At 32.1% G+C, this 18,297-nt stretch overlaps 1 protein-coding gene across 1 annotated transcript; it reads left to right on the forward strand.

Moving 5' to 3' along the window:
• The first annotated feature begins 360 nt into the window (after nucleotides 1-360).
• On the forward strand, nucleotides 361-5,179 carry LOC107918772 (mitotic checkpoint serine/threonine-protein kinase BUB1). Its single transcript, XM_016848355.2, has 14 exons — nucleotides 361-537; nucleotides 626-773; nucleotides 1,186-1,343; nucleotides 1,423-1,513; nucleotides 2,032-2,142; nucleotides 2,235-2,322; nucleotides 2,756-2,859; nucleotides 2,936-3,007; nucleotides 3,101-3,190; nucleotides 3,265-3,422; nucleotides 3,981-4,035; nucleotides 4,119-4,253; nucleotides 4,344-4,462; nucleotides 4,656-5,179. The coding sequence occupies exons 1-14, from the start codon at nucleotides 470-472 to the stop codon at nucleotides 4,843-4,845; spliced, it is 1,587 nt and encodes a 528-aa protein (XP_016703844.1). The 5' UTR covers nucleotides 361-469; the 3' UTR covers nucleotides 4,846-5,179.
• The last annotated feature ends 13,118 nt before the right edge of the window (nucleotides 5,180-18,297 follow it).

An 18,297-nucleotide genomic window follows, 5' to 3' on the forward strand; every position in this document is an offset into this window, starting at 1 on the left:
TAATTGCTAATATTATTAGGTTTGAAATTTTCATGATTTTGTTAACAGAATAAAATTAGTGTTAATTGTGAATTTGTTTGATTTTGTATTTCATGTGTTAAATTTAATTTGATAGACGTAATTTAATTCGAGTTTTAGGGCTAATATGTTAAAAGTTAATTGCCATTATTATTAGCTAATTATTAATTTTCATTAAATCAATTTTAAAATCCGAATTAAACACTAAAAGTACTAAAATGTTTAACTTTTATTAAATACTGGAACCGCATTGAATCAAAACATAATACATGTACCATATTAAAAAAGGTATAAATTGAAGTACTAAATTATGCATTAAAGCTAAAAAAAGTATTTTAAAAAAACAGAAATTCAACTTCCAACAGCGCCCAACCGTGTGATGAAACCAATTTGAAAAGCAAAGATTTCCCTCTCATTCTTCAGTCCATCTTTTCCTGGGGAAAAAGAAGCTATGGTTATGATCCCGACAGATTTGAACAATTCCTCCTACGCTAAGGACCCTCTCTACCCATGGCTACTGTATTCTTCTCTCTTTTGTTTTCTTACAATTTAAGTTTCTATAAATTGTTTGCTATAAATATTTTTCACTAACTTGCTGCAAATCCAGGTCGATAGAAAAGGAATTGGACGACTGGTATTCGGGGAACCGCTCTGGTGGAGATCTCGACAATCTTTTATCAGATTGTATCTCCACTTTCAAGAACAATGCCCAATACAGAAACGACCTTAGATTTCTTAAGATTTGGTTCCTTTATGTAAGTATATCTGCTTACTCTTGCGGTTTAGTTTTGGTTTTCGAATTTTCAAGATGCTAGTTGTTACGATTGGTTGAGGTTGATAGCCAATTATTTAATGGTTTGATTTGGTTTTTCGCGTTTTGTATAATTTTATATAGTTCGAGCTTATATGCTTTTACATAGAGAGAGTGAATTAGAAAATTTCTCAACGTGCACGTTTATGGTGGGTGTTTTTGAGGGTTCAGATAACTTCATTCAGTTCTTTTCCCAGCATTGCTTGAATTTTAACGTAGATTTAAGATTTTTTTTTTTTACTTACTACAAGTAATGCTTCGATTATGTTCGTCGATTTGGTACCTTTGATGCATAAGCTTATTGGGGTCTAAATATTGCATTAACTCAAATTTTTTTGTGTGTGTTTCTCTCTCAGTTAGAAGGAAGTAAAGATTACGAAAATATTTTTAGAGAAATGGAGGAAAATGAGATATGTATTGAACATTCTCTACTTTATGAGTGGTACGCATATTTTCTTGAAGCCAAAGGGAAGTGGAAGGAAGCACACATCATTTATCATATAGGCATTTCAAGGTTTTGTATTTTTTCTCCTCTTTTTTTTGGGGGTATTGATGTTTTGATTATTGATACTTCTATTATGTTTGGAGAATAGAAAAGCTGAGCCAATTGAGAAGCTAAAGTGGGCACAATCCTTATTTGTCAAAAGAATGTCTGAAAGGCTTAATACTTTCTCACTTGGGAAGGTAATTAAAGCTTAACCTTGAATGTTACCATCACATTTATGACAGTAGATGCATGTGTACATGTACAGTAGGTGCAGAGTTTGACTTTCTTTTATAATTTATACACTTCAAATTGTTGATGAGAGTTCACCATCACCTTGTATGATTTTCTGGAAATATCAGGCTAATGCAAAATAATTTCCTCTTATGTATGATAATTTTGAAGTTTTTCCTCATAAGATGAAGTTTGAAGTTATGTAGTTATTTTTTCTGAGAGTTTCATGGATTAATAGGCGTTCAGTCTTTTGCATCTTTTCTAAATGACTGCCTAAGGTTTCAACAACAGCCTTTTCCCTTTAACCCTTTTTACAGGTGCCTAATGGAGAATCATTGATAAACATTTCACTAATAAAAGAGTCTTACATTACATCACAAAGTGCTCTTCGTTTGAATTTAGAATTAAAAAGCCTGCCTGGGTAAACCCTTGTTTTCTTTCCATTTCTTTTTTCCTTGAGTTTGTTCACATACACGTGCTGCAGGTTGACGGAGGTGAACAAGTTGAGGTTGGCATGAAACTTATTAATCCATGGTCTGCCTTCATCCTTGAAGAGCTTTTAAAGAAGATACATCCACGAATCACAAAATATGATGTGAGAGTTTGCTTAGATTTGTTGTATGTTTCTTCACTTTTTAGTCTTATTCCTGGTTAGTCTTATTCTAGCCTTTTTGACATTTATTTCAGGGATACCACCTGAGTAAGAAAGCTTACTCTGGAAAAGTGGCCTTATCTTCTTTGAAGAAATCATCAAGGAATAAAATTATTGAGATAGGTAATTACTGTGATGCTGCAATATGATTCTAGCTTGATGCTTTGAGCTCATTGTGTCGTGTGAAAATTTTCTAACCATAATTGTCAAACCAGATCTATGTGAATAATTAGTGAGATTAAAGGTGAGAAAAAGGTTCACAGTAAACTATGAGATCAAAATTTGCTGCCAACACTGATTTATGGTTTTGCTTAACACCGTGACTATATTTACAAGCAACTTCCTTCACCTTTTCTTGGTTATCTTAGCTTCCTATTTTGTCATATTCCTTAGTCTTTTGCTTACCCCTTCTAAAAATTGATGCAAGTTGTGAAATATTGAAGAGAATCTGTATCATAGTGACGAAGCAAGCCTTTTTTATTTTTGGAAAATTAATATATCTCTTGGATTCTTTTTTCCTCTGTATGTGTTATTCTTTTATCTATATTTTCGAAAGGCGGAAAGAAGTATCAGATCAAGGGGTGTGCTGGTCAGGGTGCCTTTGCTCAAGTATTTAAAGCGTATGTCGATAGCAATCCTGATGATGCTGTTGCATTAAAGGTCAATTTCACCTTTGATGAAGATCACAGTTTCACATATTGGACTCTGTTCTAACATTACAAAACTCTTCTTGCAGATACAAAGGCCTGCTTTCCCCTGGGAATTCTATATGTACCGTCAACTTGATGAACGCATCTCAGGCAAACAGGTCCAACAATTCTAGTTGCTTATGATTATACATCATTATCAGTGTATTCTGGCCTGATGAGCTTTTCTGGTTTTTCTAATTTCATTGTATCAGAGATCAAGCTTTGGTTTTGCTCATAAAATTCATATCTATTCTGATTGTAGCATACTCATATGCGACTATCTAGCTCATGGGACACTTCAGGTAGGTTTATGTCCTGCTACAGCTCCAGCCAAGCCAAAGGAGGCTTCTCTAACATTTGCCATTGTGTTGTACAGGATGCCATTAATTCTTATGTAGTTACTGGCAAGTTCATGGAAGAGGTATTGTGCATTTATTACACTACAGAGATGCTTTACATGTTGGAAACTCTGCATAGTGTTGGCATCATTCATGGTGATTTCAAGCCTGATAATCTTCTCATTCGCTATTCTAAGTAAGTGTTTCCTTTTCATTACTATGGTCATGACTGAATGTCTTGTGCAGCCTTCTTGTAACTGTAGCTTGGTATTTGATGTATTCTGTAAAATCAGTAAATACAATAATGACGTTTATAAAAGGAAAACTAATGACCTTAATGACAATGTATGAACTGTTACTTTCTAGTCTGAGTTTTAAGTCTACCACAGTAAACACTGCATTCCTGATGGTTAAAAGTTAATGACATTGCACTTGATGTTATTAAGAAGCCTTAAATGGGAGTAGCCTGGCGATTTACATGTAAGCGGACCACGCACTAATGTATAAGCCATTTGTAACTGTTCATAAAAGTCATGGAGATTTTTATGCTGTGCCACTGCTTTTCACCTTTCAAATATATATATTTTTTAGAAAGGCAAAACATTTTCAATACTTATTTTCTAAAGTCCAAAGCTGGCTTCAAAGTGATTGTTAACATTATTTAGTTACAATATGGAATTCATTTGAGCATTTTTATTTACTTATTTAACTTTGGGGTTTGACATGTAATACATGGATTTCTAACATTTTCCAGGGATGACCTCTCAGAAGAAGGGTTTAAAGATCGAACTGACTCTTGGCTTGATCAGGTTTACTGTGTGAATATAAACTATGGAATTTTATAGTTAGCACTAGACAATTAGACCTTGCACTTAAAAGTTCTATTTGGCAGGGTCTTTACCTTGTCGATTGGGGGAGGGGGATTGATCTGCAACTTTTTCCCAAGAACACAGAATTTACCGGTGATTGTCGAACTTCTGGGTTTTGTTGTATTGAAATGCAAGAGAAAAAACCATGGACCTTCCAGGCAAGTCTCTGTTTCATGAACGATTGCAAATTTGTGTCTTTAATTTCCCCAGAATGATTACCTTGACCTTACTGTGTAATTTGTCAACAGACAGACACATATGGCCTATGTGTTGCTGTCCATATGATGCTGCATAATACTTACATGGAAGTTGAAAGAAAAACCTCAGATGGTGGCTACATTTATCTACCAAAATCATCTTTTAAACGGTATTGTTCTTTCATCACTGCATATTCATTGTACTTTAGTTCTGGCGCGGATTTCTTAATTAATTTCTTTTGATCCATTGGCAACGGTACTTAGAAATTCACAAATAAATCAAGAGCGGTATTTCCTTTTTATTCTTTTACTTGGTGGTGCCATCTCTGAACTTCCATTATAATTTTGCACAATTGCTTTCAGATATTGGAATGTTGAGCTATGGAGGGCCCTGTTTACAAAGCTGCTTAATGTTAAGCCAGGCAACAATGACATAGAGTTGTTGCGTAGCTTGAGGAAGTCATTCCTAGACTACATGCATGACAATCCCCTTCTTATAAAGAAATTAAAAGGGTTGCTAGTGAAACAACGGGGTACCCTGTGCTCGGCTTAGTGCACCTCTCATCATCATTATTCGTGCACAAATTTCGCAACAATAGTTGCAACCCAGAACAGTTTTAAATTGTGAAATCTCTTGATTTCACTATATAATCTATGTACAGAGCATAAAATCCAACTTAGTTTAGTGTTGTATTACTGTAATATACTAGTATACTAGAAGAATTTACAGTCTGGTGGATATAGTTGATAGCAAAACTCTCTTTCCAGGGAAACCTTACAAGAGAATTGATTTCCTGATACGTATTGCAAGCTATCCAGCTGAAATTTCTGAGAATGAACTGCTACTAAACTCCTTATGCTAATTAATATTATAGTTTTGGTAGTTATTCATGCCCATGCAGATATAAAGACATGCCAAATGATGTCTTTTTTTTTTTGTAATTAATATTGATATTATTTTTCTATAATTCATGTGCTTATGCTCGTCCTATCTAATTAATATTAACATTTTTATAAATATTATTATAAAAAATAAAGAACATAAAATAATTTAAAATTTCTAAGTTTCCAATATATAATTATTTTTATTTGAAATTTTTTGAAACTTTGGAAATTTTAATTACTATATGATTTTTTAATATTCTTTTGAAAATTTTCATTTCTTTTCTAGATTAATTTTTGGATTTTAAACGCTATTTTTATATGTTTTTGATGATTTTTATTAAAATTTAGATATCATACCGTTAACGAAAAAAAATTATCAAAAAAACTTTTCTTTTATAGAATTTTTTTGTACATTTTTTTCAAAAAGTGGAAAACTCTAATTTGTTTTTTGAAATTGTGTAATTTAATGTTTTTAAGAATATTTAATATTATATATATATGAGTATTTTATAGTTTTTAATGACTTTTTTTGGGAGACGCTTTTTATATTTTTTGATTTTTGGTGAATATTTTGAATATTTGTAATTTTTTCAAAATTTTAAAAGTTTTTTTTTTGAATTTCTAAATAAGATTTTAATTTTTTTTTAAAATGTTTTCTGTTTGCTTTGTTTTGAGTTTTTTTTTTTTAATTTTGGATATTTTATTGAAGCTTTTAATATTGATAATGAGTTTTAGAATTATTTTAGATTTTAACTCACATTACATATAAAAAACAACCAATTATATTTCGATATCCCTTTAGAGGTTATTCACATAAGGATCAAACATTTTAAAATGGTCATAGTGTAGTGTCTTTTCTACGAGTTCTTCCATTGTCCCTTTCTTAAAGCTTTCCCAATAGCGTCTCTTATGCTAAGGCAAATCTTTGGTGGCATGTCTTGTACAAGCAATGAAGTTCCCAATATTCTTTTGTTTCTACTAAAGATTTTTTCTTGCCGGTTGTTTAGAGGACTATAGTGGTGAAAGAGTGAGCGTGATGGGTGCCAAATCTACCAAAAAAAATCTATGCTTAAACAGAATATAAATTCACAATATATAGGGAATCTCAGGAGAACTGATCTATCCGAATTTGTAATTCGTTATAATTAGGATGTTTTGCAGGCGATTTTTAAACAAATCAAAATTAAATATGAATTAACCAATAATACGAAAGCTCTAGCTTCAGGCGCAATTTTGATTTTGATTTCAAACTGATCTTGAATAACAGATTTTCTCTTCCAACCAATAAGTCGTTATAGTGATCAAGGAGCAATGTCAAACTAGTGGTGAAGCCAGGGGGTTGGCAAGGTCCCTAACCTCCTTGAAATAGAAAAATTTTCATTTAGGTCCTTTATAATTTATAAAATTTTAAATTAATAATGGTAAAATTGCACTTTTCCCCTAAATAATGATTTAATATTTTAAAAATTATAAATATATAAGCTATTAAAATGGTGAAATTGCATTTTTACTATCATAAAAATATACAATTTAATTTTGCCCTCTAAAAAATTTTCTAACTTCGCCCTTGGGTCAAACTACCAACCCTTATGCATGTAAATTAATTGCGGGAACAACTTGTCAGTTTACCCTCACCAACTAAATAACCTTGAAAGTAGCTTCCACAATTTAATTCCTTGGCATCCTTGTGATCTAGAAGAACTCGACTCAAATCAACATTATCAATTGTGCGGGTGGTTCAAACTTGATTGTTAAATCCTTTAACAGATCCAACTACTCACTCAATTGATCATGTCAATTTGTTATTTAGTGGAAGATTCAATGGAACAAATACAACAATTACAGATTGTTTCTAATCATCAACAACATGTCGCCCAACATTGAATCGAGGGACACCCTTTTAAATTTAAAAAGCTAAAATGACGAGTCTACCTCCTAAACTGAAAAATTAACAAATACCAAAGTATAAAGTGCAAGTGCGATTCCAAATCTCATGATTTTAACATTGAATTAATAATCAATCTAAAGCTAGAATAATGGTATAAACACTCATGAAAAAATAATCATCAAAAGAAAATTTTTATTGAAAAAAAAATAGAACTAAAAAACAACCATGGTGGCTCCATGTGCCCTCCTCTCCTTTCCCGTTCCCACACCCTACCAAAGTATTATAAATGTTCAAATTTGAGCCCAAGCCTTTCAAAATAATCATATAAGGGTTTAACATTTACAAAAATAGGCTTAAATAAAAGTCAAAGCTTTCAAAATGGTCAAATAAGAGCCAAATCTTCTTGAAAGTGCTCAAATAAAGACACGACTTTTTGAAATTGCTCAAATAAGGGCTTCTCAAATGTCGCATATTAGATTTCAAATTATGATTTTTCTTTTCTTTTCAAGCAATATTTGATTCAACTATTATATGTTTTATTCTAAATTTGTCAGCATTCACCTAATTTTTATTGCAAACTTCATAGAAGTGCGTGAAAATATTTTATTTGAGCATTTTTGTAAATGTTAGACCCTTATATGATCATTTTAAACATTTTAAAAAGTTTGATCCTTATGTGAGCAACCCCTAAAAGGTTGGGCCCTAATTTGAACATTTGACCTATAAAATAATAGACCTAAAATCAATCTCCCTTAATAAAATATCTTTACAAACAAATAAAAATAACTATTAAAATAAAATAATTCTAAAATCGAATAAATCTTTTTAGCCAATTTTTGCTCCCATGTCAAATCTTCCAAGTAATTCATGTTTCTTTTCATATTTTAACACTTTAGACATGTGTTGCACTTACATAAAAAATAGTTAATAAATAGGGTGAACCATAAAAAAACATGTCAATTAAACACATTATTAGGGCAATACTTCTTTTAAATGTTTTAGGTGATGATAATTGCAACACTCAATCAAGGCTTCGTCATTCCTCTATTGGGCAAAGTGATGGTTCAAATGCTCTCCTGAGTAGGTGTCATGTTGTTAGGTTAGGGACTACCATTGACTATGAACCATATTTTCTTCTTCCTCGATTCGCTCTTCATTCTTTTGGGTTCTTTTCATTTGTAATCTTGGATCTGAGTCCAAATGAACTCATTTTGTGCCTACAATTCCCAACATTATTGTATAATTGGTTGGAAGTGTTGGATCTGGTGCCATAAGTGTAGTATTTTCCTCAATTTACACTTGTAAATTTTTCGAACAAATTGATTAATAAAATTATTCATGATTTACATTAATACTTTGTATAATGTCCTCATATGGTTCTTGCATACAAAGTAAAATGGAAGTAAATGTTGCCCATTGGTTGTCTAACGTTTAAACTAATACTAAGGGGTATTATGCGGTCGGATTGTAATACTAAAAGATAGCTTGTATTAGTAGATGAACCTAAACATGTCCTTAGTCTAATTGGAAACGATCAAACTGATTGAAAAACTAATATGTCGTCTATCAAGTCCAATTATGGAGATACTTTGTATTGGGCATTATAACGGATGACTCCTAGAAGATAGAGAGATAGATATGACTGATTGGACTGACAGTACATCAGACAAGACTCATGAAGAGTAGATCCTGAATCCGTTTACGGATTTATTCACTTGCGGTGTTCATAGTCTGGCATACCTAAATCCTGAGTGGATGACAGACTATAGAGTAGATTCTATCCTGAAGGTTCTGGTGAGTTCTTTTTTGCTTCCTTTGGGTTTTTAAAACCCTATGATATAGAGTTGTGTAAGGTAAGTTGTCTCTGCTGAAAATATGTTTATATGTTATGTATTAATGAGTCAGTGTTGTGTGTACATGGCCATGGCCACAGTTAATACCCACATTGTGTGCTAGCTCAGTACTAAACTACCTGCGATATGTGAAAATGTGAAAATAATTTTTATTTTTTGATGCCTCTAGAGGGCAGCTTTATTACAAACCAAACTAACAGACCATGGTTCAACCTTGCGGGAGAACACGTGTTCAATATGACAAGGAAAATGAATAATACTATGATTTTGACTGATGTGCGATTTTTATTTATGAATTATGGGTCTGAGGCTAGCACGAGGTTGGGTCACAGGTAAACATACATGATTGAGAGAAGTATGTCTGAATAATGGCATGTGTCGACTGAGGATTTTTTGTGTTATGATTACGATGTGTGCGCTAGTAAACTAAATTGGCAGATTAGTTTAATGTTATTGTAGGGCAGAGTTCGAAAAAATTTTTTATCTTTGATTCAATCAGGGGTAACCTGATATTCATGTCGTGTCTATTGGGAACTCACTAAGTTCAAATGAACTTATTTTGTTGCCTTTCTTTCTCAAGCAATTGAGTAGTAAAGGAAGATCCATAGGGGGGGCTGCGCCAGAGTTGTGTTTATAAGTAAGCCATTTGTCTGTTTTGTATCATGCATAGTTGCTCGGCAAAGGTCGTACACACACGTTTTTGTGTTTAACTTTTGTTTTTACTTCACAAATTTATTATTTTGTCTTATAAAGTGTAATTGACCTTGTTAATATTTGAAACTGCCAAATTCCTCTGATTTGCAGTTTTCAAAACTACCTTTTTCCTAAATGTATTTACCTTTGATGGAAGAGCCTAGTCAATGGATAGTTCTTTAATTCCTATTACTCTCCTTAAATATGTAGCACCATATGAGAAAGGAATAACCTTTTTAACGTATAGGGTGATCTATCGTAATTTGATGTAGCAGATTAAACTAGTTTTCATACTTAAAGAGCTTGAATATAAACATTTTTATTATGTTTTAGTTAAGTTTCCATATTTCATTTGAATTCAATAAAAACTGTAAAATGAGTATTTTTTATGACCTTAGGGGTCGAATAAGGCCTAATGGTGAGCTAACATACTTAGTGAGTGTACAGGATTCCATTCAAAGGTATAGCAACTCAAGACTGGTCGTTGTGTTGCAACACGAGAAGTTCAATGTCACAACATAGGGAGCGGAATACAAAAATTACAAGATTGTCTTCGGTGTCATGACACAGCTATAAGATGTCGCGGCACACCCCTGAAGCCAAACCTAAATCATGCATATTGCCTTTAGTGTCGCAATACATGCACTAGGGTGTTGCGACACCGGCCCTGTACGGGAAGAATTACGAGTGAGAGGTGTTTTGGTTCGCACAATGAAAATTAACATGAAAATGTCAGCAAAATTAAGGTTAGGGATGATAGCTAACCCTAACTTTATAAATAAGTTCATTTAGCACTTATTAAAGAACAATTTTTACAGTTTAGAGTTTTCTTTGTAATTTTAGTTTCAGTTTTCTTTTCTTTAGGCTTTAGATTTCTTTTTAGTTATTTTTGTTCGTGTTCTTTAGAGAACTTGATTTGTAGACGCAATCAAACTATTGTGGATTTTTGCACTTTCACCAATCAAATACAATTAGGATTCTCTTAAACCCTATTATTGATTTATTCTTCACGCATATCTTATTTATCAAGTTCATTATGTTTATGGATTCCATGAAGAACTAATCCTCTTGTGCGAGATTAGTGAGTGGAGGTGTGATTAACTAATTGCTATATAGGGTTTTCTTAGCGGATCAACTGTTTAAGAGAGGAAAAATTTAAACTCTAGGCTTAACAACCCTAGGAAGTCATTTAGGTGGGAATTAACCCAAAATTGGTATGCTCTATCCGTGAACCCAAAATTGTGAGGTCGAGAGATAAATAGTTCTTGCCGACTCGTTAGTTTAGTGGAAGATCGAGAGATCCTACTAGGGTAATGACTACTTGATTGAATAGAAACCTGAAATAGGAATTAGTTATGACCACCAAAGTTAGCTAATCACCCATGTCTAGATTTGATTAAGTTTAAAAATCAGTTATTTGAAGTCTATTTTATTTATGCAATTTCTATTTCTTTATTTATAAAAACCTAAAACTCTCTTCTTTATGTATTATCATAATATAGTTTATTTAAATTATTAATTAATTGTATTTGCGTCTAGGTTAACTTTAATTTAGTACTCGCCTCCCTTGGGTACGATCCTTAGAGTACTTACTTACTTCGTTGTAAAAAACTATATTATAACCTGACTAGTATACTTGCGAACACCGCCTCAAATTCTATATTTTTTAGTAGCAGTATTCACACTTTGGATGTTAGTATGTCCAAAGGCAGTCAAGGGAAATCTTTATAACTACTTTTCTTAAACTTTAACACAAGTCAAAAGTTTTGGATCTATCAGTAACGCCCCAATCCGTTGGGTGGACTGTTTGGCTGGTTGGTATATGTCCAACCTTCCTAACGGGCTAAAAGGTGTTACACACAAATTTGGATAGCACGATGAGCAATAGCAAAAGTAATTTGGATACTCGGGTAAATGTATCAAGGAGCACCATAGTGTTGAACAGGGACACAAATTGTCCAAACAGAGGCACCAAAGTGCAAACAGTATAAGCATATGTCTAACCCTATTGGCATTCCAATTGTATCCTAATTGTTTACTACGTTCAAACGAGCATTTATACAGGATATTGACCATTTACAAAATAGGAGCACTTCCATGTTTATCCAAAATAGATTTCATAATTAGGTCAAATTCATTCAGCATCCACATGAATCATGTTTTACAAGTATACGAGACTTTCAATAAGATCATTTCTCACCTCTAGTATTAAATTATAAACATTTCAAACTTTCAATTTAACAATATAAAAATATATATTCACAATTCAATCACAATCAATACATATAAGCACATTTTTATAACCTATGAACTTACCTAGAGTGATCAACAAGCGAACTGGGTCGTAAGGACTATTATGCAATTTTCTCTTTTCATCGTTTATCAATCGATTTTTCTAATTCTTGATCTAAATAATAATTAAATTCACAATATCAATTCCATGTACCATATAACACTCCAATTAATGCATATGGCCTGTCAATTTCATTTTACAACATGGCCCTAAACTTTTACATTTTATTCAATTTAGTCCCTAAATCTAAAACCCTTGTAACTTTCACAATTAAGCCCCCAAATTTCAATTCGCTTACATACTCATCCCTAAACAGCTCTCAAGCATTAAAATTTACAAAAATTTCATGCTCTTAATAACACATTTTTTATTTTAGTCCCTAAACTCAAGACTAACAAAAATCATTTTACAAATTAGTCCTATTTAACAACCAAACTTAAAATTCAACCATTAAACATCAAGAAATTCAATAATTAACAAATGATAACTTTTAAAACCTTTAACAATTTTACAAAATAGTCACTGGGTTAGCTAGATTAAGTTACAACGATATTAAAAACATAAAATTTACTAAAAATGGACTTGAATTGGAATTGCATGCAACTAGGAGAAGCTTGGACAAATCTAAAACCTTAAAAATGGTGGTTTCGATGGAAGAAAGAAAAATGAAGAAGACCATTATGTTTTATGTTTTAACTTTATTAATTTTATTTTAGCATTAAAAATAACATGTAAAATTATAACAAAATAAGCTCAAACCGTACCACTATCTTATAAATGGCTAATTTACCATTTAAATCCATTAAAAAACTTAATTAACCCTTTTATCAACCAAAATTCAATAGTGATCAAGTTTTACATGTTTTAGAATTTAGTCATTGTACCTTAATTAACTATTAAATCACTAAAATTATTGGACTAGAAATCAATATAACTCTATATTAGACTCAAAAATATTATAAAATAAAATTTACTGACTTGATCATCTAAAATTGGGGTTCCGAAAGCAATGGTTCCCACACCACTGGAAAATGGGTTGTTACACCTAAGGTATTCACCTTTGGCCATACAAAACATGTATAGGCATTGTTTCAACACCAATCGATTAGGCAGAGACTTTGTCATGTATAGTTTTTCTAACTTTCTCCATAAGGCTGCTGCCGTTTTCTCTATAAGCACCTCCCACAACACATTATTTGTGAGGCATAACTAAATTGTTGACAGAGCCTTCTCATCAAGTTCATCCCATTCTGACTAATTCATATCCTCGGGCTTTTTCCCTATAATGACCTTCTTCAGGACGTATTGAACCAGAATTGTCGTCATTTGAAATTTCTACAAACTGAAATTTGTGATTTCATCAAACTTTTCGATATTGTACCTCATTGTCATCCCTAAATGAGTTGATTTGTGGAAGCTAAACCAGACTCTGATATTAATTTGTTGGGGATTGACCTGTATAAACAATGAAATAGAAAATGTAGAGAAGATCAAACACAAATTTTATGTGAAAAACACCTCTAAAGAGGACAAAAATCACGAAAAAATGAGGCATCAGATTAACATTAATGGAATAAACAAAATGAGTACAATGTGTAACACCCCATACCTGGCCCGATCGTCAAACCCGAGCTATAGAACATCACATTAGCCACCTAAATGAGTCTCTGATCGAACACCAACCGAACCTCCAACATACCGTACAAGACAAGTTCAAGTTTAAGAAAACTCAAGCTCGCGAACTACCACCGCTTGCTTCATGGTACACAGCAGTAATAATTTGTGAAGCCTAAGACATGCAAAATAATACACCCCGCGAAACACAGTAATTTAACTATCAGGCATCGAGGTTCGCACCTTGCATAGCTCACACATTCTAAGTCTTTACAAAGTAAGCCTCCTTAAACATGGCAAGTCTCGCAAACGACCTCTACGCGCTTAGATTCTTTGAACACGTTTCATAAAGTCTCTCCTTTTCTGCATTCCATTAACTATTAAGGGTTCGCAGGTAGCAGTTTGCCAATCGTTAGGGTTCACACTTTGCACAGTTCAACAACCCTATCAATTTATAGCAACTTTGGCGAACTCTGTATAAGTTAGTCAGTTTTGATTATTTCATGCTTTTGCTTATGGCGAACACTCTATTAGAAATTAAATACTTAAGTATGAACTTGTAAATTAAGGAAACATCAAACTAGGCTTGGACTAAATTCATATACTTAAAACTCAGGTATTTATATATAGTTTTATCGGTTCACAAGAGGTATTAAAAACATAAAGAAAAAACCAAGTCCTAGAACAATCGACGAATTCAACAGATAGAAAGAAATCTCTAAGCCCAAGCAGAATCTCACATTGCCTTTAATTCTAGGGTTCGTTTGTACCACCTATTCAGTGGTTATGCTTAGCCTGGATCACTCGCTTTGTCGCTACATACCGTGTGATCTAACTGTCTACAGTTTTTAGAAATGAGTGTGTGAGCTCTTGCGAACTCAGTGAATGTACAGGAAAACCATATATCACGCACAAAAACATAAGTTAAATAAGATTTTTAACAAAGTTACTGTTTTGCGAATTGGGTTCGCCATATTTACACGAAGTTTAGTTCGCGATTATCAGCTGTTAGTTAGCTTAAAACAGTAAAACATAATATTTTAGAAAACAAAATCTTATTCACATGTTCTTTTCAGTTGGATAAATGAGTCTTTATATAACGCCTCAATTTAACTCAAAGAGTCCAACATATCTCATAAGCGTAGCATTAATCTAACACTCTCCAACATACCTGCATATCCCATTGAATGGAGCTTGGCCTGCCATTCCCTTATTTCCCCTAACTTGTCCCAGTGCCTCTCGCCCAAATCACAAAACATAAAGGTGAGTACTCATAATCCTATGGCACGCCATTATATCCAACGGTTTACAAAATATTGTAGTGTTAATACATTTACTTAAACATAGAGCTCGCAAATTATGAGGAGCTCGCAAAACACTATTCATATCTAGCTAGCAATATAGAGCTTACATATCACTATTCATAAAAACATATATTTAACATAATCACAAAACAGAGTTTAGAGAAGACTTACTCTCAAGACTTAGGATAAAGCCCTAAGCTCCTAATTAACTCTATGGTTAGCACATACAAGTGGCGACCCCTGAACACCCACCAGTTTGCTAAAAGCTTTAAACAAGCTTCATCTTTCCCTTGTCTTTGCTTGTAGACGATTCTGTTAGGTTCACAATTTCACAAATCATACACAATTCACTAATAGTCGAAGCACATTAAAACTCATGCATAACACAAGTGAACCGAGGTTCATACATGCTAATCTTTTGTCGAACCTAGTTTCCTTTGTTGCGAACTTTCTTAATTACTTTTATATGTCTAACCCAATAGAGAAATAGTGTCTTAACTTTAATCCTAAAAACTAAATGTTGGGTTCTTATTTTCGTAGAATCTTGACAAAAAGAGAAATAAGTAATCGATGAAGAAATTTGAGAGAGGTTTGTTGTTCAAAATAATGTGGAATTTTCAATGACAAAAGCTTAATTTATAAGCACTAATTGTTTTGAAGTTCTTAGGATACCTTAATAGACATAGGAAAGAGTTACGTGCATGAGTGGTGTTGTGAAGAGGAAAATAAGTTAATTTCCTAACTTTGGTATAATTTCCTTTTGGCTAATCTTTTTTTTTTACAGTCAAGCCCTTACTTTCACTCTCGAGCCAAACCAACAACCGTAGCTCACCAGGCCCACTGGCAACCCCAGCTATCCAAGCCCACTAATGACCCCAACTCACCAGGCCCCAAACTCCTAGGTCCTATTTTGGGATGTTACACAATGAGAATACAAAACCCAAGTCCCGAATACAAAGCTCACACCCAAAGCTCTCACTAAAGGGGTTTTACAATATTCTCTCAAACTCTCACCAAAACTCTATATGCGACTACATCTTGTCGCCCTCAAAGAAAAGTCATTGTTGATTGGTGTGTCTAAATCAGGTTTACAAAGACCCTTTAAATAGGCTAAATACTAAAGGCTAAAATGGCTAAAATAACCTTAAAGTAATCAAAGTTTAATTGGGAGAAGAAGTCGTTTTGAGTTGTACAAAACATGGCTGCATAACATCAGGAATTGTTGTGACGTGTCGGTTTTCCTCGTCATGACATTTTCGCCACGTCCATTGCCAAAAACCGTCGCATCGTCCCAACATTTGGAACCTCCTCGTCCTGATGTCGGGCTTATTTTGGCCTTTCTTCGATTGCTTGTCGATTCTCGTCTAAGATGCCTACAACGTGTCCAATAAATGCGAGGCACACCCTACAATGTTGAATGATATAGAAATTTAAGAATGTTAAAAGGATTTCAAATTTAAAAAAAAATTTATCCTTGGGTAAGAATTAGTATTTAGTGTAGTTATTTAAATTTTATAAAATTTATTTATAATAATCATAAATTGTGAAATAGTAAATTTAATTTAATAATTAATATTCATAAATTTTAAAAATACTTAATTAAATAATGTAATAATTATTCCGAAATTGAGAAGTTAAAATTTAATATGATTGAAATTATGTTACTTGAATGTAAAAAAATGTAGTGGTAAATCATTGTACTTATAATTAATAATTATTTTTAAAATTTTTAAATATGCATAAATTTAATAAAATTATTTAAGAAGAAAAAATAATAATTTCTAACCTATGTAATAATATTTAAATGGAATATTTTCAATATTTTTGTGGATGTTGATCTTAAAAATTACTGGTTCTTGAAATCGGATTAAAAAATAAGTTGTACCATATCAAATAGTTAAAATTGAAAAAGTACATGTGTTGGTAAAATAAATTGCAAGGCTCCCTTTGGATGGTTGAAGAGCTTGTTTCCAGTAAGATTAAAAATAGTAATAGCGATGAGATTAGATACTATAGTAGTGATATTAAAATCGGTGGTGCGATTCAAACGCAACTGTAGCAATGAGGTGAAAATAGAAAATAACTATTAAGAACATCAAATTGAAATATATAATAAATTATTTAAAATTATATTTAAATTAAATAATAATATATTTTGTGTTAAATTATAATTAAAAATTATATTTCTATTATAAAAGAATACTTATGTTATATTTATATTAAAAATATTAATTAAAATCAGTATTATATTAAAATAAAATAATAATATGGAGGGGTAAAATGTAAATTTACCCATAATGAGAGGTTTAGTTTATGCAACTAAAACCCCAAACATCAGTTAAGGGTGAGTTTAGATGGGCGGTGCGTTTACCTGCAATTAGTGTAAAAACAGCAGTGGCGGTGAGATTAGATACTGTAGCGATACTGTAGTGTGAGACAAAAAGTAAGCTAAATGCACCGCACCGTCCGTAATCGCCCATCCAAACTCACCCTAAGAAAGAGATGCTCCAGTGCGGTGAGAATTATCGAAACAACAAAAACTTTTTAGCCTAAAAATTCCAACGCACTAGGCTTCAGTGGGGGCAATACAAAAATACCTTTTCTTCAACTATATATAAATAGTAATAAGAAAATGTGTAGAATTAAAATATTTCTTTTATCTGGAATTGAGATTTATAAGTATGTAGAATTGAACACAAAATATACCGTCTGGTGAATTAATGTGGAAATGAAACCTAGAATTACAGACTATGATTAGGCTTAGTATATATATTTATAATAGTATATATTTTTATTTTTGGTTGGGACTATTAAGACAAATGTTATATTTTTGGGGGAATTATGGTAACCCCTTTCAATTTGCAAATAAAATAGGATTAAATATAATTTTATATTGATATTACATGGAACTGTTGTGAATTAATTTTGATATACATTGACCGACTTAAATTCAATGGATTAATGTAAATATTTAATTGAATGAATTAAAATAAATAGGATTCAATTAAAATGTTTAATTTAAAAACAAAAATGAAACGAAATAGTTAAAATTTTATGAGAATTTAACATTTGTAACTTGAGATAAAAATTAATTATATATGTTAATAGACCTTTAAAATTGTTACGTATGAAATTTCATGATAGATGTAAATTGCCTACCATTGCTGAAGTGTCAGCACATTATAGGTGACAAATGGTATGCAGAGCAGTGGTTTAGAACTAAAACTTACCTTATTTGGTTAAAAAACTAGACATAATATATATATATGATATGATGATGATGATAAATTTACGTACGTAAATAATGAAAAGTTTAACTGAAATTTTTTAATATTGCTATGATTTTGCCGATATAATTAATTTAATTTTAAAACGATAATCTAATACATACCAAAATCTCATTGGTAAATTACCAATAAGGGAAATGTCGATATACATTCATTGGCAATTTCCTTCAGCATTAATATATTCACTA

This window comes from Gossypium hirsutum, chromosome D13 (assembly GCF_007990345.1).
Source record: "Gossypium hirsutum isolate 1008001.06 chromosome D13, Gossypium_hirsutum_v2.1, whole genome shotgun sequence".
Lineage (NCBI taxonomy): Eukaryota > Viridiplantae > Streptophyta > Magnoliopsida > Malvales > Malvaceae > Gossypium > Gossypium hirsutum.

Coding starts and splice junctions, on each gene's coding strand:
- LOC107918772 (XM_016848355.2), top strand. CDS start 470: ATGGTTATGATCCCGACAGATTTGAACAATTCCTCCTACGCTAAGGAC. Junction 538..625: donor CCTCTCTACCCATGGCTACT/GTATTCTTCTCT, acceptor CTGCAAATCCAG/GTCGATAGAAAAGGAATTGG. Junction 2,143..2,234: donor CACGAATCACAAAATATGAT/GTGAGAGTTTGC, acceptor CATTTATTTCAG/GGATACCACCTGAGTAAGAA.